Raw genomic sequence first — 19,845 nt, 5'->3', positions numbered from 1 at the left:
CAGCATGGAAGTCAGAACTGTGAAGCTTTACCTGTCCATAGGGAACCGCCACATGCTGGTACTGAAGGAACATTTGAAATGGATCAAATGAGAGAAGGAAAAAGGTCAATGGTTTTGTTTGGAGTTTGGGGGCTTTTATGTTTATTTCTAAATTTTTATTTTAAAAAAATCTTGAAATATCTCTGAGCTTCTGAGAAATTACAGGAGTTTCACTGTTGCTACATTTTTCTGATATTTAGAGTGAAAAAGGTATTAAAATCAATTTCCCTCTCTCAAGGTCTCCAGAATTGTTGCTTCCATCTTCTAAATCATCTTCAACACAGAGATCAGATCTGGAGAAAGGCCTTGAGTGTGACAGTGTTCTAAAGAATGAAAGTCCCTCTGAAAAGACAAAACCTGTGCAGGAAGCAGTGCAAGAATACAGGCAGTGTCAGCTTGAAGCAGGTAACATTTAAGAGAAACCCAGTGCATTTTTATTTCTGGTGGTTTTCTCCTGTTCTCTTCATGTTATTATACATCAGCAAGGTACAACTTTTTCCTGTAAATCAAGGATTTTGATTTATATGTTCCTGGTCATTTTAAAAAGGTGTTACTGCTTTGTTTGGTAGCCCAGCTGTATGGCTGCCCATCAAATGCAGTGTGACAGCATTTTGACAGTTTTAGGAGTTTTTCTGTCTCACTTCTAAATTCAGACGCTTTGACAAATACACTGCTGAAAGTTTCACAGGTGTTCTAGTGTCTTGCCAATAGATCAGGAAAAAGTAATGATAGAGGCAAAGATGAAGTGATAAACATATAAGGAGAGGAAGTAACTGCAGAATTTAAACCTAAAAGAGAGAGCAACACCCTTCTACCATGGCTACAAGAAAGAGATGCAATTTTCTCAAGGGGTAATTTCTCTTTTCCTTCAGAAAATGCAGAGGAGCAGAAATCTGGGACCAGGCAAAACAGCGCATCTGTCTCATCAGATCTTTTTGGAAATGTGACCCAGAGTCCAAATAACCCTTCCTCTTCTGTAGGGCTTTTTACCCCTCAAACTGCAGAAGCCACAGATGAGCCTGTCATACCTCAGAACACTGATAAAAGCTGTGGCCCAGGACACAAATTGAAAAGTGTTTGTTTTCCTGCACCTGTTCTGGACAATGCAACTGGGAAAGAAAATGCTACAAGTCCAGTTGTGACTAAGAGGAAAGAAATGTCAATTGTGGCATCAGGTCTGAATCACAGTGAGCTTGTAAGTAAATTCCAGAATTTTGAGATCACTAGTTAAGTGATTCCTGATTACTGCTATAGTCCTCAATAGAGAGATCTCTAAGTATAATAAAACAAATCTTGTAAGAATTGCAGGTGAGTAATGCAGCAACTTAAGTCAAACTTTATCATTCCTAAGACTGTGAGAATGCTGCCTGTAATGGCACTGTTAAGCTTAGTGAAGTTTGAACTTTTTAAATGATCCCTGATGTCTGGGGGGGAAAACACATGATTCCAAAACCAGAGGACTTCTAGAAAGGCAAGGGGGTGGGGAGGGGCTGTGTGGGTGTTTGGTTCAGTTAGTGTTTCCAGGTGATGCTGCTTCACCCAAATTCTGATCCATAGTGAGCATTTCTGTAAGTAATAATTCTGAGTTGCTGATAACCTGTTTTTGCACTCAACTTCCAGAAGAATTTGGCTTTTGTGTTACAAAACACAAACCAAGAGCTCGGCTTTACTTTAGTTTGTTGAATGGTGCCAAACCTGACTTAAGGAAATGTACATTCTGTGTGCCAACACAAAAAACTGTTACTTTAAAGTAACTGTCCTGTGACATTATGCTCCTACAAACTGGGGCTGCTGGGGGGGTTTAAAACTGTTGCTAACTATTAATTTTCTTAACTGCTTTTCAGTTGGTGGTCCAGAAGTTTGTGAAAAAAACTCAGAGCACTTTATCTAATCACATTACCAAAGGAACAACCCATGTCATAATGAAAACAGGTTTGTTGGGAGCTATGGGACCAAATCCTGTATTGACAGACCATATTGAATTTTACCTTTAGTCTAGCCAACAAGCAATAAATTTCAGTAAGTTTGAGGAAAAGGTACTGATTGTTTTCTCCATTGTAAGTTTTTTGTTGAAGCTTGTGAATCTTTCTGTTTCACAGAATCAGTGTGAGGGCATGTTTTTCCTTTTTGTGTTTTTCCTTGTGTAATTCAAGGTTAATGTTACTTCGTATTTGTTTCTCCAGCTGCTTGGTCATAACTTCCAGGTGTTTACAGCACACTAATGTGAAGTAGCTCAGAACCAACCAAAAGAAAACAAAGATAGTTCCCAAAGAAATTGTGCTTTTTCTTGCCTCTTATCTTTATTGAATAATTTTTAAGAGGGTTCACAAGTGGTACAAGTGATTCGTTTCTGCTCATTTCCTTCAGTTTAGTAGGATCACAACCCTGGATTGTTGGAACCTTTGTATAGTTTTGATATTTTGCTGCTGCACTTTGCAAAAAATGTTTGCTTTTACATACGAATAACCTGACCTGTGGTGTTTTGCTAATGGCAAAACTAAAAGAGCTCTTACTCTTGTTTGCCCTGCAGATGAGGAGCTGGTGTGTGAACGGACACTGAAGTACTTCCTGGGCATTGCAGGAGGAAAATGGGTAGTTAGTTATCAGTGTATGTGTAACTTGTTCTGGAGCTAAATGGTCTTTGCCCTTCTACCATGAATGCAGTCTTCACTTGTTACAGGAAAGAAAAAGGATCTCTTCATGTCTTGCCATCTGATGTTTTGCAATGTTTCTTCTAAATACTTTGTGGTTTTTAATTTTACTTTCTTTTAAACAACAGCATCAAGCTGCTTACTCTTGTGAATACTTTTTCTGCTTTCAGATAGCCACAGTGGATTGCTCCCCACTGTGGCAAAACCCTTTTGTCCCTCTTAATTTAAATCTTTGCAAAGTGTGGCATCAATTAGTGTAAAATTAGTATTATTTATAAAAGGTAAAAAAGTTCTTTAAGTTCTTTCAGTGTTATACTGTACTCCTTTAGTACAAATACCTTCAATTTATTATAGCAATGAAGTCAGACTAGTGGTAGTGGAAGAACCATTTTGCTGGATAAAATGACTTTTCTTGTTCTGATCTTTTTATTTAGGGATAATTCAGTCTTTTAAAGAAAGAAGGATACTGGATGAGGTAGGTCTTTTATGTTGAGTGAACTGTCAAATGGTTAAGTAATGCTGTTACATGATGGACTTATCAGTTACCTCAGATATTGTCTAAACATTCAATATGTAATTTTAGCTCTGAAACCTGGGATTCTAATTTTACCAAATGCTAGGACCAAAAGCCACACTTAGGCTATATGTGTTCATTGGCATTGAAGACATAATGAGTCCCTATTGTTTTTTTAACAGGTTATAGATGTATTTTTTAGTATTTCTACTGGTATTAATAGATTATATCATAGAGCAAAAGATCTATTCTTTGCTTAAGGAAATAATGTTATGTACAGATAATTTCTATCAAATAAGACTTTATTGATAAGACAATTATAGTCTTTGGAGTGTGCTGCTTCTTGAATTTAGTTTGCTAGACTACTATACAGGTTGACTATAATTTATTTCTTTAAAAATTGCCTGGTGCTGTAGGAGTTTCATTACTCCAGCATTTCTTTTGCAAAGCCTTTTAATTCATATTCTGAACACACTCATAGATTTTCAGTTCTGAAATCTGCCATCTTCCTGTTTTGATGCGGAACTTTGACAGGAAAGTGGTCTCTCGCTTCTGATTCCTTGCTTATGTTATGTTCCAGGAGAACTTTGAAGTTCGAGGAGATGTAATTAATGGGCGGAACCACCAAGGTCCTAAGAGGGCCAGACAGGCTCTGACTGAAAAGGTACAAATGGGATGCAAACTCTGTCCTGCTCCGTTTCAGATACGTGGCTGTGCTGGCTGAGTGTCTGGAATGCCTTCCAATTTCTCTGCTCTTCTGTATACACAGAGTTGTACAAATGAAGCATTTTTGTACATGAAAGGTGAGCTCTGTCAGCAGCAGAGCAGATATTCTGAAGTGACTCACTAAGCTTGGAGTGGGTGCTATCTTTTTATAACGTACAGTTAGTGGTCTTTAATATTCTTTTGGTTTGGAGGTTACAAAGAGCTTTGGATGTGCTTTGTGAAATAGGTAACTTGATGACAAGCCCTGGAAGTGCACTGAAAACAGCATATTAAGCATTGTCCTTTAAAAACCCCACATGAACTTTAACATGTTCCTTGCTTTTCAGATCTTTAAAGACTTTGAGATCTGTTGCTATGGACCTTTCACTGATATGACTACAGGTGTGTCATTTTAGTGGAGTTGGATGAATAGTTAACATAAAAATACCTTGAGCTGTGCATTCACCAGAATTTTACATTTGACCTCTTCTTGGGTAACTTTTTAGCTCTTCTCCTCTGGAAGTTTTAAAATACCTACAGGGGGTAAAGTGTAGGTAAAGAACTTTATCCACTTGTATCTCCAAATGGAGTGGAAATTGTGTTCTTTTTTCTTTGGATGTCCTCAGACACCCCCCAGCAATTTTGCATTTCAAACTAGGCCTTTTATCTAGTTTATCTCTGATTCTCTGGTGCTGAAGGAAAAGCATTAATGTCATGCTGTCTGGTAGTTGTGATCCATACTCTTGAGCACTTGTATTTGAGCATTTTTTCTTCTGTCTTAGTAAGCAGCTCCTAAGCATCCTTTTTCTAGCAGTTGACACATCCTTGTCTGTCTATAGGAGCAGGTGTTAAAAGCAAAACACAACTAAGCCAGTAGTTAGTATAAAAAGAAAAAGCTGTTCAGGAGAGCTTCATTTTTTTACTTTTAAGATTTAATAAAGTGTGTTACATGTTTTGAAAATTTAAGCTATAATTTCCCTGCTTAAAATATTTGTACTTGACTTCCCATTTTTGTGGTTAATTCAGCAGGTACTTTCTGATTTGTCCAATATAACTTTATTTTTGACTGGGTGAAATATGCTCACATCTCTTGACATTTACAGTAATTGCTGTAAATGGATGCAATGGATGCTGTAAAAGGATGCAGTGCTTTCACCTGCTGCAGTGATCCTCAATTGTGGCTCTTATACTTGAGAGACTTAATCTTCTTCACTACCAATTCAACAAATTGGTGGAAATTAAGTACTTTGGCTACTTTTGTTAATGAGAGATAATCACAGTTCTAACTTCTGACTTTTAATTTTCATTTCATGTCTTGCATCCTTATGGTAAGAGGAAATAACTTGTGACTTTAAGTTTTGGGCATGTGTTCCATTGCTTTTTTTAGGGTTTTGTTTTGTGCAGACCTGACTAGGGGATGAGGGAGTTGATGTTCCCTAGCAGGCTTGAAAGTGAAAGGACTTATTTTCTACCGAGGCTAACATCTCTTTCAAATTATGGTGGTTTGTGAATGGAACAAACACAGGAGGGCTTTGGGAGTAGTGTCAGCTTCAATGTGATCTAAAACACTGAAGTAACTGACTGTTCATCTGATTTCTTCAGAACATCTGGAGTGGATGGTGGAGCTGTGTGGTGCCTCTGTGGTGAAGCAGCCTGATCTGTTCACACACACAGCAGTAAGTGCTGATGAATGTTACCCTCCCATAGTTTTGAGAGCTGTCTGTGCAGCCTGGCAGTGTCCCTTGGTTCTAGGCCTGGCCAACCTTCCCTAGAAGACAGGCCCCCTTGTAGTGGAGAAATGATTGAGGTTGACCAGATAACTAATTTGTCTTGAAATTAGCACTGAGCCTCCCTTTCCAGCACAGAAAGCCTTTTAGTGCCTGAATGTAGTCACAGCATTTCTGGAGAGAAATCACAGAAGAATCTTAGGAACGAATGTCTTTCTCCCTCTATACTTCTTAAATTCCTCTCTGAAGTGATGCTCTGCAGCAGAGTTAGCCTAGTTATTGCTCTCTGTAGATAGATATGAGAATGAGAATTATGTAAGGACAGACAACAATAGCATTTTTGTTTTTTAATCTTAAATTCCTAGAATTCTACTGCTGTTGTGGTTGTGCAGCCAGATGCCTGGAAGGAAAACACGGATTATAGAGGTAAAGCAACCCTGTCATGAGCTGCTTTCTGGTACACATTGAGTGTCTTTATCACATTTGTCCTTTTAATAGCTAAATATCAGAGGTTTGTAGAGGAATCAAAATTCTACTGCATCTGGAGATGGAAGTATGTCTTGAAAGAAAAACCTAGAAGGACAAAGTGTATTGTCTAAAGAATCAGCAGTAGAGTCTTAAAAGTTACTCTGGCAGATGAAAACTATTGCCTCAGTTGTCCTCTGTGTATCATCAGCTTTACAGAAACTTTTCTAATTGAGTAGTTTTTAAAAGGTGGGGAAAGGTGTCCTTGGAGGACTAGTAAGATCTAGGAGAAAGCCTCAGATGGAACACGATTCCCTTGGTCTGGAAAAGTTGTGTTAAAAAGCCTTAACAGATACAGTTTTGTATTTTTTTCTTTTAAGCAAAATGCTTGGGAGAAACCTTGAGACTTTGAAAGTGCAAGTGATCCAGACTGCCTCAGAGAGAGTGGGGTTCCCCAATGAATGGGAGCTAGTTAGTCTACAGTGAAATCCAACAGAACTGGGGAGCAGGACAATGATGTAAAAAACCCAGCTGTTTCCATGGCACTGGAAAAATGAGAAAATGAAAAGATCCTGGAATGAGGAATAACTGAAAGCACTTCAGTAATTTTCTGTTGCTTCTGTCTTAATGAGACTCATTGCTTGTCACATACTCAGTATGTCTGGGCAGACAGGAACCTAAGCTCCATCACTGAGATCCTAAATTAAAAGATAACAACTGCATTCTTTGCTTTTAGTGTTTATGTTGTGTTCACTGCTGCCTGCCTGGCCAGTTGCCAAACAGCTCCTCTTTGGAGCAGCAGTATTAGCTGCCCTGCTAAAGGGAATGGTAGTGCCACATCACTGCTTTTAGACACTGGTTTTTATCAAGGCTTTTTAAATGTCACAGATAAAGCAAACAGCTTATTCTGAAAGACATCAGTTGACTCACCTTAAGCTTGTTTGGACTCCTTGATAACAGCTGTACCATTTGTGTCTTGCAGCAATCCACCAGCAGAACAACGTTGCCGTGGTAACTCGGGAATGGGTCTTGGACAGTGTGGCTTGCTATGAGTGCCAGGAGTTCAGTGCTTACCTCATGTCCTAAGGGTGAACAGCAAGTTCTTATTGATAAAATTACTTAAACAACATTGCCATCTCAAGATGGAATTACCCACTGTTCTTTAAAGCTTTACATTAACTTAAAGAACTAGGAAATTATAGAGGTTGAACAAATTTTAAAAGTTAGAAGATGTAGTGTATGGCCTCCTCAGAGGAGTGGCAATATATTATTTGCTACTGCAGCCAGTTCCTGTTTAGTTACTTGAGGACATTTTGAAGACAGTCATTTAAAAGAGGAATATTTGGCTCAGGGCTTGAATTAAAACAGACCAGCACTCTGGAGTAACCTTCATATTTTCATTTTGCTTAAATGCAAACCCTGAATACTATTTTGTGATTATTAATGCATCAGCCTTGGCTGTTGATGGATTATGGTGGTGTTGAAAACTCTACATACAGCTTTCCTGTTGTGTATCAAAGTGCCAACTCACCGTAACCAGAAACACTATCCACAGCTATGGTCCCCAGAAAGGCAGTGGTTGAGTCCAAGCAGAAGGCAAGCCTTAAAACCAGGAACCAGTGTTGTCAGTCTGATTTCTGACTCTGTGTGTGGCACTGTGAGAGGATAATGAATAGATGCATTTTAGTATCCCAGTGACCCATCATAAGCCCAATAAGAATCTGCTCCTAATAGTCTCTGCTTGCAAAATGAGGCTGCAAAGAAATTGGGTTTTTATAAAAGAAAATATCTTGCTTGTCTCTGTTGCCAAGCAATTCAACTTCATTCTTAATTTTGTACTTAGAGAGCAGAAGGAGAATCTGGTCTCATGAACTGGGTACTTTAAAAATGTAGCTAAGTTCAGAAAATTCTTTTGTGATAAGATGCTGCTGTCTTGGAAAGTTTAAGAAAGTCTGTTTATATATATTTGAATGCACAAAGGAAATAAAATTATTTTGGCAAGTATTTTACCTAATTGTTTCGCTTTTCTTATGTGAACCAGTCCCTCGGTCTCTGCATTGAGGCATATGTGGAAAAAATACCTAAGTGCAACCTCCTGAAATGGGGAAGGAAGTGGAGACTTACTAGAGAGAGTAAAAAATGTAAATGAGAACTTCAGAGATGCAATCAGAATTGCAACTGCTGTCAACCTGAGGAGTGAATGTGTTATCAGCTGCCCTGCAGCTGCCAAGTGCAGGTTGGCTGATCAAGCATTGCTGCTGGCAGTGGGAGTGCTGGAAGCACTTGCTCAGCTGACACACACGCTGCTGTTTCCTTCTATGTGACAATATTCCATAACTACCAGGCTATTCAACACAGCCTCACTTTCAGCCTGATGCTCCTCTTATCTCTACAGCCCATGCTGGCACTGGGTATTTTATAATCTACATTTCAAAGGATAGCTGGAGGCAACGACTAAATACTGCCTGTTAGAGGCAAGGAAAAGGCCAAGCAAAACTGTTTTGCTTTGGCCATTGTGGAATTGTCCCCCAGATCTTGATGCAAAGGCTCTTTCGGTCAGGTGCGAGCTCCAGCTGGATAATTGTCTATGGAATGACACCCACGGTGCTGCCATTCCTCCTTGGAGGTGACTGGATCTGTGGAAACTGTTTCTTTAAAGTGTTATTTATCTGTGAGCTTTTGTAGTGATGTCCATCTCGTGTAAGATTTGAATGGAGTGAAATGACTACAAAACAGACAGCTAAAGCCAAGATACGCTTCCAGAGGAGTAGGCAGTGTAAAGGGAGCTGCTGAGGCCTCCATCGTGGAATCCATATGGATTTTCTAGTCAGATTTCCAGCTTTGGTAATACAGCCCCAGCACCTGGAGATTCAGAGCACTCTGTGGGTCGTTCTGTATGTCCGGATCAAGCTCCAAGTCGTCTTCCCTGTTTGTTCATATGCCAGAGTAGGTTTGTGATAGTTTGCAGGGTAGGAAACCTGAGGTGAATGCAGTTTTCAGGCGTGGCTGGGCTGCACACTGCCGTCAGCAGCGTGTGCTTTTGATCCTATTCACTGCGAGGAAGGAGGGAGGAAACACAGGAGAGGTTGGTGCTGCTGGAGCTTTGCCTGAGGCTTTGCCATCAGATAAGTACCACGTTTGTACTTAAAACTCTCTGGGTTTGCAACTCTACAGCAGCTTTTCTCGATGCAGCTGCATCAGGGTGAAATTGAAGAAGCCTGAGTTCTGCTGCAGTTCGATGCAGTAGCTGGGGGCCAGCTGCAGGGGGAAGGTGGTGGACACGGAGTTCGGACGCCGCCTTTCCTGACCTCCTGCTCGGGCCGTGCTCCCTCTGGCTCACGGCTCACAGTGAGCTGTGCCCAAGTTTTCAAAGCTACCCAAGGGGCCAGGACGTTGAATTCTTTCCTTCCCCTTCTCTCTAAGCTATTAATTGCTAAACTAATTTCTAAAGCAACGGAGGGGAATCTGCTACTTTGGGGAAACAAAGTGATAGGAAAGATGTGTGCTAATGTCTTTACAAACAATTCCATGGGTGCGGGGGTGGGTGTTAATGCCTTTGAGCTGGGTCTTAATGTCCCTACCCACTCCGAGCCGCAGGTTTGTTACAGAGCCCGGACAGTTTGACTCCTGACACAGACACGTGGGTCTGCACAAGGCTGAGTTGCTGAACTTTGGGGGGAAATGACAGGTTCAAGGGGGGATACGGGGCAGGCGGTTCGGGAAGGCTGTACCTTCCTGCTACCTCAGCCGATGGGGAAAGGAGGAGGGCGGGAGTTTGGGATAAAAGGGAGACCGAGAGAGAGAGAGAGAGAAAACCCCGCGGGCGTGTGCCCCAGTGGCCTCTCTCCCTTTATCCGAATAGAGCTGCAGGACTCCTCTGTCTCCTTTGTGGACACTGACTTTTCATAGCGGGATTTTTGCGGACTCGAGTGCACCCTGAGCTGATGACGGTGAGGCTGCCTTTGTCCCCCAGCCACTGCTGGTGGGAGCCCCCAGCACCTGATCCTCGCCAGCACGCTTTGCCTGATGCCTGGCTGGGCCATGCCCATCTTCTGTTGTCCTTTACTTCGCCAAGCCTTCAGCTGTGCAGAGTAACAATCACAGCTGTACCACCAGGCAGGCTCTTCAGCAATATTTCTGCTGGATCTCATCTGCTGTAGCATGTGAGTTCTGGCACAGCCCAAAGCTTTGGAGATGTTCCAGGGCTCTGTTTCTGCCTTCTCACCAGCACAAATGAGTTGAAGTATTGCTGTGGGGCTACCAGATACTGTTAATAGGGAGGCAGAAGCTGTCCACAACTTTTTTCTAGTGTGCATTCATTAGGCATAACTTTGTCTTGCATTCTTATCGCCTGTAATGATGTGGAGGTCAGCAGCCTGTTCCCAGTTCAGATTGTCCTTTACATTTTGCTGCTGAGCATTGACAGAGTTCACTCGGGTTGCAGTTGTGCTGTTGGGATAAATTTGTAACTGATTTTGGTTCATAACTGTTGTGAAGGCTGCAGACTGAAGCAACAGGGAGAAGCTTGTGGACTGAGGGAGTAATTAAACAGCGAAGTAAAAATAATTTGATAGTTAATAGCCCTTTGGCAATACTGAATTTTGTCAGCAGGACTCTAGTGCTTCTCAAGGGGAGTTTCTGACCTTTAAAAGGACAAACAGTAGGCTTTCTCCTGGACCATGGTGGAGCACATCTGTATCTAAAATGTTTGAGCAGTGCCTCTGCTGCCTTTCTCCTTGCTCTACCCAACACTGAACCATATCGTTGCTTCTCTTTTGCCCTCCTTGGTCCAGTTCCTTGCTCAGAACTCTCAAACTTGCAGCCACAGCTGCTGCTACTGGAAACACCTGCAAGGCACGCTGAAGACAGATGTGCTGGAAGAATCCACGTGCTAGAAATGCCAGTTGGGTTTACCTAGCCTGAAAAAGGATAAAGCAGTAGGGGGTGGGGGATAATTGAGAGTCTTTAATACAGCTGCCAAATTATGTGAGTTTTTAATACAACCTGAATATGCAGGATGGTACCAGCACACTTCTTCCCACTCTGCATCCTGATTTGTAGACTCAGTGCACAAGGTAAACATGGTTGTGGTGGTCGTTTGCCAGGAAACACCCTTTACATTCCTAACAGGTTATGGACAGCAGCTTTGCTCAAAAGGAGGTGGGAGGGGGCTTGGTTTCTATGCTGTAATGGAGAGATTTTAAACACATCTACTCGTCATTATGCATTGTAAATGAGCTGCTTTGAGGCTTGCTCTAAATATTAAAGTGGCAAATCCATTTATCATGTAGGAGGCAAAGGCAGAAAACAGCAGCTGGGATTCCCACAGCAGGCTCTCTTTCCTACTTAGGGATTTGCTGGGGAAGCTCTTTAGGCTCCAGTCCCTGCTGTGACACTTCATAGGCCATTATGGTTTGAAAGGGGACTTTCAAGGTGCAAAAGTGCATCTTTAATTTATTGAAACTCAACTCTCCTACCTCTATCAGCGTTGTGTGGTTGGGGTCTTTCTCTACACAGCCCCACAGCTGAGCAGAGATTCTTGAGACTTCTGTCATTTATAGAGTGCCTGAGCTGTTTCTGGCCTGGCACTGGTGCAAGCTGACTAAAGGATCAGGATGCTGGCAGGTGAGTTGAGCTGGCACTGCCCAGATTGTGAGGGTCAGCCATCCAGCAGTCCCAGTAAATGCTGGGATTGCTGGATAAACTGCTTTACAGGTGGGATTGATCATTCTCTCCTGATTGAGGTTAGGTATTACTGCCCCTGCTTTATAGGTTCTGTTGTTTCTGTAGGATTGTTTTCATCTTGGTTCTGGTGTCAGTTTTATTTTGCTGATGTTATGAATAAAAATCTGTGCATAATCTATAATGATCCCTCTTGGTAGGAAATGCCCCTGAACTCACCTGGCTCACAGGACAGAGGGTGTGATCTGAGGCCAAGTGGCAAAGCTGCCACCCAGCTCCTTATTAAGCCTCAGCTGAGATTGAAAAAGCATCAATTCTTATTTGCTTGTTTATTTAATGCAAAGAGCACTTCTGCAGAGCAGTTCCTTGTTCTGCTGTGAAGCAAAGGCATTCCAAACCCATCAGGCTCTGAGCCTTTAATGTTGAGAATGCTGGTAAGATTTGGACAGCAACAGGTACTTATCTTCACAGGCACCTGAGGGGAGGGCATGTTCGACGGGCTGTGGCTTATTCATGTGTCAAGTGCTGCTGTAACATCTAATTAAAAAAAAAAAGCTATTGGGAGGTGATTTAGTGTAAAGTTCAGATTTTCAGCAGAACACAAAGTCCTTTTCCCTAAAGCAGGACGTGACACAATCATACCTTCAGATCAGCAGCCAGGCTCTCTCTTCCTCATTGTTCACTACCTCCCCTGCTAAATCCCTGCAGCACTCAGCCTTTTGGAGACTTGGAGGCCCGAGCAGAATTCAAGGCAGTCATCTGTCTTGACATGGGCTTTGGATGTTAGGGTGACATCCTTATGCCTTAACCCAGCTGCAGAGGAACAATTCCAGTACTGAAGCTGTTGGAAGTCAAAAGGTTGCAAGAGAAACTCCTGACAGAATTTTTTTTTTATTATTTTTTTTAAAGACTTACAAGTCTGGTTATTGCAACCTTTGGTCTCACTGGATTTTTTTCTCTTCCCCTGGTCAGTCCCTAATTCTTGGGTGAAAAGCCCAAAAGAAAGGCTGTACTCATTTGGATCAAGCTGTACAGAGAAACAGTTCTTCCCTTCTACTCCCTGTGGGGATGGTACCCTACAGTGTGAGAGCTGGCTTTCCTGGAGCTACTGGTCAACAAAAAATTGCTTAGGTGCACAGCTAATTCCTCTGCCCCTCTGGAGAACCAGCTGTCCCAGCTCCCTGTGCTGTGCTCTCGTCAGACAGGATGCAGTCACTGCACTCACCTCGTTTATAGCCTGTTCTGTCAGGTCACAATCCAGCAGCCTGGATCAGCTAATGAAATCTGAGACTGTGCCCAAACAACCTCTAAATTCTCCTCCCTGTGAACCAGAAAGTCCAGAAATGCTGCTTCATTACCAAAGCATTTCCATGCATGTACCCTGCAGGTGTGTGCAGTGCAATCCCCCTGTGTCCACAGCTACCTGCCAGGGGTATCCAAGCTGCCTGCTGAAGACAAATCTGCAAAACAGGCTCCCAACATCAGAGCAGTGCCCTGCCAGTGGGGAGGATTGAAGGGGTGTCATTAAACCTACGGCAAATACAAGCTGTGCAGTGCTGCGGGGAGTCTGTGTCAGGCTGCAAAGTCAGATGTGTCTCACTGTGCCAGAAAACCTCCTCAAGCTGAAGGGCAAGCCAGAGACAGAAAAGGCACCAGCACGTGGCTGTGTCCTGCTAGTGACTGCTGCTAAAATGCCTTGTGTTAGCCAGATAAGACCATTTCAGCTCCAGCTGGTGGTAGTGCTCAGCATGGTGCGCTCACTGCTGGAGAGAGCTCTTCTGCACAGTGCAGGGCTCCAACAGCCTGAGCTGTGCTGGGGGCTGGCTGAGGTCTGCCAGCCACACCGAGCTCCAGGAGCCCATTTGGTGGAAAGGTGCACAAAAGGAAGAAATTCCAAAGTTAAGAATGAGCCTCTCTTGAAGCTGGCAGAGCTGCTGCCAAGATCCTTTTCAAGCATTTACCAGGCAAGATTTGACAAAGGGCAGACTGGTCCAAAGGGAATGCAGTGGATCAGGGCAGCTATTTATACTCCTGTAGGGATGCTGGGTCAGCTATTTCCCACGAGCTCTTAATTCCTTTGTTCATTTTCCCCTATTCATAAGAACCTCTCCAGAAACTTTCTTAGGAGGTGTGTGGAGGCTTTCCTCCCCTGCCTGCACTCTCACTTATTTCTCATTCCTGGCTTGAAAGATTTTGATTCACTGAGGCTTTATTTCAGCTTAAGAAACCTCTTGCAGAAAAATCATCAGTATTGGTGAGAGAAACACCTCAAACCAGTTCAGGATTAGACAAACATAGATGAAAATTTATACTTCAGAGGAAGAGGAAGCCTCACCAGGAACCAAGTACTGACAGAATGTCATCATGGCTGGAACCAAGTGTGGGTGAGGGAAAACATCAAAGAATTTGCTATAGCCTGTTTCCCACCTGGTGATTGTGATTATTTGTCATAGCAGGGAACTGGAGCCTTTCCTTGGGCTGGTGGACTGTGACACACAGAACTTCAGAGGCTGATCGTGGTACAGCTGCCTTCCCAATGCTGCTCTGGGGAACTCAGCTTTTATAGCTCATGCACCCAATCCCATTTCCCATTGGGATGCCCTTTTTCCTTGCCAGACTTTTTCTCTAGATTAGCAAATGAAGAAAACCTATTTTCCCTTGTTGCAGGGAGGAAACTCGGTGCCATTCCCTACCAGGGTTGCAGGCTTCAGGCTGTTCCGTGTATCACGCAGAGTTCTGTACCCATTCCTCGAGAACAGCCAAGCACAGAAATATTAATTTTAACTTTTAAATTATGAATTATTTTAAGTTTCTATGTAGCCAGTGAATTTAAGAGAGATTTGTGTGGTGAGTCTTGCAGCTAATATTTCTCTTGAGAGCTGCAGAGAAGGGGGGAGAGGAGACTGAATTGTCTCTACCCTTAGCCAAGCAACCAGCCGTGCATCTGTGCAAGTGTGTGCTGGCAATACTAATCAAAGCACTGCTGGCAGAGCCCTGCACAGAGAACTCGGGGTTATGGGAGCAGCTCATTAATTTGCTGATCACCACTGCAGTTTTTTAAAAACCACTGACCCCTTCTTAATCCTAATTTGACTCCAGACTGCAGGGGTTGTAGTTTCCCCTGCCCTGGTCCCACAGCAAGTAAAATGCTTTCTGCTGTTATAAAGGAGAGCCAAGGAGCTGGGAATCTGACTGGGTGTGGGGAAAACAGACATGGGTAAACACGGGCTTACCCTGACCTATGGAGCATTTCTTTAACTCTCCACAGTTATAGAGGATTATAACAAAAGCAGCCCAAGCCTGTGTTGCTCCTCTCACCCGGGGAACACTGCAGGCTGCAGTAGAAGCGTCACACCAGAGCCCAGGAGGACTCTGGTAGGGAAGGTGCTCCAAGCCCAGTCCTGCTGACTTCAACTGGGCGAGACTTCGCTTGGAAAGGGTCCCTCAGGGTGTCCTGCAGAGGGCTGGAGGCCGCTCTGCCTCCTGCTCACAGCCAGACCATGTCCATGAACACCATAACTACAGGCAGCAGGAACGATGTTTCAGGCTCAATTACAATTTCAAAGCACCGTGCTGGGCTTGTTCCACAACCTTGATATTAACAAGCACAGTCAAAAAGAAGGAGGAAATTTCATCTGTGTCTTGCACATGATTGTCTTTGCTAACCATGGCCCTTGTGCCTCCCCTTCCCACCTTTCTGTGGGGTTAAATCAAGGGCCAAGAATATATTCATGCAATACAGGCAAGAGCAAGAGACTCAGGGAGGAGGTTCTGTTCATGGAGCCTCTCCAGGCCAGGGCCTGGCATGAAGTCATCTGCCAGAAAAAAACCATGTTTAATTACCTGCATTAATATTCAGGTCCTGAAGCCCTCAGCATTTGTATTTATTCGCTCATATAAATGAAACAGGCTTCCCAGAGCAAGGCTGCTGACAGCACGTTTCCCTCGAGGCCCTTTCTGAGAGAAGCATTTGCCATTTTGCATACATACATACATTTCAATTGATTACAATGTGTTGATTGATTAAATGAAATAAGGTGGTTAATTGACAGCTGTACAAATCAGCGAGGGTCAGAGTAAACACATGGAAAATACACGTGGTTCACTTTCAGTTCAGTTTCACCTGAGATCAGTGGTTCTTTGTCATTTCTTACATAGGGGGTTTGAGCACTTGATTGGAACAGAGGAAAGAGCTTTATGAGAGAGGCAGACACTGGCCACTGAAAAACAAAGCAGGACCATTGCCAGGTGCCCCAGTGTCTCCTCTGTGCCTCTGGGCAGGTCTGCCTGACATTCTCTATTTCTCATGGCTATGGAAGGTTAATGGTCAGAGCTGGGAACAATGCTGGATTCCTGTGCTGCTCTCTTCCCATCCACATCCATATGGAAATTGCAGCCCCACCCTGCAGTACCAACACTGTTCCCACCCACCGAAACCATCTGCTGCCACGATGCCTTCTTCCCACAGCACCTCCCAGAGTCCTGAACCTGGTCTTCATCAGAGCATGAAACAGGTGAAACTGGTCCTGTGCTTAGTATCCCCCATCCCTGTCCCTGGCAGCTGCCATGGAATCTCTGTACTTGCCACGTTCCCCCAGAAAGCACTGGCTGCCAAGGGATACAGACAGGGGGAACTGCCCTGCCCTCGAGGAGCCCGTGAGAAGAATTGTCTGAGTAGGAACCTCGACCTAGTTTTGTCCGCAGAGCTTTCTTGCTGTTCTTTCTTTCTGAAAGAGAATTTGACATTTTTAATATAAATGCCAAATTACTTCTGGCTAATTAGGGACTTTAACCCCAGAATTAAGTCTTGGGGTAGGCTAGGTGGAAAGGGAAAAGCCCAGCTTGAGAAGCTGTATAGAGCAAACTCACTACCAGACACCAACCGAGAGGGTGTAGGTAGGGCAATAGGGCAGATGGAAACAAGCATGGAAAACACATCTAGAGTGGTTTTAAGGATAAATTCATGGCTTTGCAATGGTCAGCAGCACTGACACGCTCAGGAGAAAGCTGCCTGTTTTGTAGCTGAGAGCACTCTGTGTTTTCCAGTCCATGGGGTTTCTGCAGCCCTCTGCTCTCAACTTGTTCCAGCCACTCAGATGTGCCAGCGCTGTCCTTCATGCCACCCTTGGAGTTAATGCTGACTAGTGGTTCATGGGAATACATCCTGACTTAACACTGTTCATGAATTATCACCCAACTGCCTGTGAGGATGACGACACAGTCCTAGGATTTTTAATGTCTTTTAAACCCACTTGGCAACACCAGGAGCTGAAGGAGGTTCCTCATGTAGACATTTAATGAGCTAAACCGCTTCTGACAGCAATAACCCAGCATCTCACACTGATACTCCTTCTTCAGACAAAGACCACGGTCAAGTCTGTAATTGGAGCTGATCAGGGGGCCCAGATGAGCTGGATGCAGAGAGAGGCCTGCCTTTAGTTTTATTTTCTTGCATTTCGACCAAGGCACACTGTCAATGTGTTTTACACTTGAAGACTGCTAAAAAGGCTGCTCTGCCATGAAGTGAAGAGCAACAAATCACAGACAAATAATCCTGAGTCCTTAGTCTGTGATTTTTGCTGTTTGACTGCTCCTGCACGTGCTTTGAGAATCAACAATAATTAATATCCACCTCTGGATGGATGGTGTGTTTTCAGCTCTGCACAAGTGCCATCCTCTTGCCACAGTGTCACTACGAAATTATGTTATGAAGAGTTTTTCAGAGGTTTAAAGTAATTTTTAGGTATATATTGCTAAAGTTATTAAATACTGTGATTTTTATGCCAAGTGACACTAGGCATGATAAAACTCTTCTTTTTTTTCTTCCACTCCCAAGGGAAAACAAAATAAAGACAGAATACAAGTCAAATATTTTGAGTTTTGCTTGGAATGTCCGGTACATGTGACAAACTTCTTTTTGTGAGAAGATTTAATTGTTCTGTGAAAAAATTTTTAGTCTGTTCATTTCTGGACTTTCTTGGACATAACAGCATTCCAATAACCCAAATCAAAGCTGAAGCTGTGACCTCTGAAGGTCACAGTTAGCAAGAAACCTGGCACAGGCATCACTCTGAGAAGGCTGAAACCCTGGGGTCCTTGGTAGTGGACTCGGGGGCTGCTAGAAAGACCTTTCATCACTAGTAACTCATCACAGTGGCCACAGTGGAAGCCAGACCAGGAACATTTGGTTTTCCAAGGCTCACAGACTCAGTGATGTCACCTAGCTGTGTGATTTCATGATTATACCCTTTCCTAGATAGCTGTGCCCACCTCCATCTACACTGTCCTGCTCCACCTGAAATTACTGTCAATAATTTAACCACTCCTGAGCTTTCAACAACGAAGCTGCACTGGGTTTATCCTCAGGAAGTTGTGGGAATGGGCAAGGACAAGCTCCTTGCCATGTCAGTTCAGGCTGTGGTGTGGCTGTCAGGGGACTCGCTCTTGGTGCTATTGCAAAGAAGATGCTGAACTCAGTGAGAAAGAACAAGCTATTTATTAAAGAATAGACAGTCTGTGGAGGTAAAGGATTAACCTGACAGCTGCTGCTGAACTTAGCAGAGACCAGGCCTTGCCATGGGCTACTGTCTTTGCATCCCTGTGCCACGGTGAGCGAGTGGCACATCGAGGCAGCCATCCAGCAGCACTCTGTCATGTGCTGCCTGGGAAAATAATTTCCACATCCTTGTTCCCCTTCTAATCCTCATCACAGGCTGGCTGGCACTAATGGAGAACATTCATTGATCCACACAGGAGGTTCCTGATGGCCCATTGGCTTGAGAGGCTCTCCATCCCCTCCTCTCCACAGGTATCTGCCTTGTTGAATAATTTTCTTGCAGTGGGTGGAGAAATGCCAACGAAATACAAACTGGGAGACTGACAGGGAGGAAATGTCATGGCTCAGCTGTTTCTGCTTGCATGAGGGGGACTGAGCACACCTGCTGGGTGTGAAGGCTTGCATCAGTGCCACTCCGTGGAATTTCACTGAGGTCTATTTGTCTTTGAATGGAGATGGAAACCATGTTAGAGATGATGTGTTTATTTGTGCACTGTGGGTACAGAGGCCATTAAAGTTTTGCACACATCTGATTCAAAAAGTATGGACAACAGTAGCAAGTATTTCCAGTTTGGGAACAACATTTCATTCCTGCCTGTAAATATGTGACAAGGGAGATGTATTTTCTTGGCAGGAGAAGAGAATGGTTTGTTAGCTGTTTGCTGTGCTGACCCTTTGAATTCAGTTAGAAAATCAGGACCTCAGGTGAGCTGTTCTGAGCACTCAGCCTGGCCCAGGCTCCGGTGGCATGACAAAAGCTGGATGGTGAGCTGGAGAGAACATCCCTGTGCCAGCATCTTCCCTTGGCCAGACAGGTGACTGGTGGGTGGTTAGTTCTGGTCTCCTTGGAGTCTCATCTGCTGTGGGTTCTGGGGTTCTCTTACACTTCTCATCTGTGTTGGGGTTGCTTTCAAATTTGCTTCCATTAGCAAGTCTAAACACAGATTGATCATCTTGGAAAAGACTCTGCCTGATTGTGTTTAATGCAAACATTTACTAAATAGAATAGATCCTACAGTCACCTCCAAACTGTCCAGGTATTGTAATAATTGGAGTAATAAAATCAAACTTACAGTAATGCACTGCATTGGGTTTGCAGGGCCTGGTTTTGGTAGTGGGGGGGGCACAAAGGTGGCTTCTGTGAGAAGCTGCTGGAAGCTTCCACCATGTCCGGCAGAGCTGATCACTGATGGCTCTGAAGGTGGACATGCTGCTGGCCAAGCTGGGCCAGTTAGAGTTGGTGATAATGCCTCTGTGACAACAGATTTAAGAATAAATCAAAACAAAAGTTGTTGTGCAGTTTTGTGACTAGAGAAGAGCAGGAGTGAGAACATGTGAGGAGAACAACCCGCAGACACCAAGGGCAGTGGAGAAGGAGGGGGAGGAGGTGCTCCAGGAGCCAGAGCCGAGATTCCTCTGTAGCCCGTGGTGAGACCATGGGGGAGCAGCTGTGCCCCTGCAGCCCCTGGGGATCCCTGGGGATGCCGAGAACCACCCGCGGCCACT

General features: G+C 43.8%; 1 protein-coding gene across 1 annotated transcript; it reads left to right on the top strand.

Moving 5' to 3' along the window:
• Positions 1 to 6: 6 nt before the first annotated feature.
• Positions 7 to 8,110, top strand: LOC103624545 (breast cancer type 1 susceptibility protein homolog). The gene is made up of 11 exons (XM_017741910.1): positions 7 to 104; positions 278 to 444; positions 1,020 to 1,234; positions 1,884 to 1,971; positions 2,570 to 2,647; positions 3,125 to 3,165; positions 3,785 to 3,868; positions 4,257 to 4,311; positions 5,512 to 5,585; positions 6,002 to 6,062; positions 7,084 to 8,110. The coding sequence occupies exons 1-11, from the start codon at positions 79 to 81 to the stop codon at positions 7,185 to 7,187; spliced, it is 993 nt and encodes a 330-aa protein (XP_017597399.1). The 5' UTR covers positions 7 to 78; the 3' UTR covers positions 7,188 to 8,110.
• Positions 8,111 to 19,845: the final 11,735 nt, after the last annotated feature.

This window comes from Corvus brachyrhynchos, unplaced genomic scaffold (genome assembly GCF_000691975.1).
Source record: "Corvus brachyrhynchos isolate BGI_N302 unplaced genomic scaffold, ASM69197v1 scaffold30, whole genome shotgun sequence".
Taxonomy (NCBI): Eukaryota; Metazoa; Chordata; class Aves; order Passeriformes; family Corvidae; genus Corvus; species Corvus brachyrhynchos.
This window is presented reverse-complemented; position numbering and strand designations above follow the sequence as displayed.

Coding starts and splice junctions, on each gene's coding strand:
- LOC103624545 (XM_017741910.1), top strand. CDS start 79: ATGGATCAAATGAGAGAAGGAAAAAG. Junction 445..1,019: donor GCAGTGTCAGCTTGAAGCAG/GTAACATTTAAG, acceptor CCTCTTCTGTAG/GGCTTTTTACCCCTCAAACT. Junction 3,869..4,256: donor GACAGGCTCTGACTGAAAAG/GTACAAATGGGA, acceptor CTTGCTTTTCAG/ATCTTTAAAGACTTTGAGAT.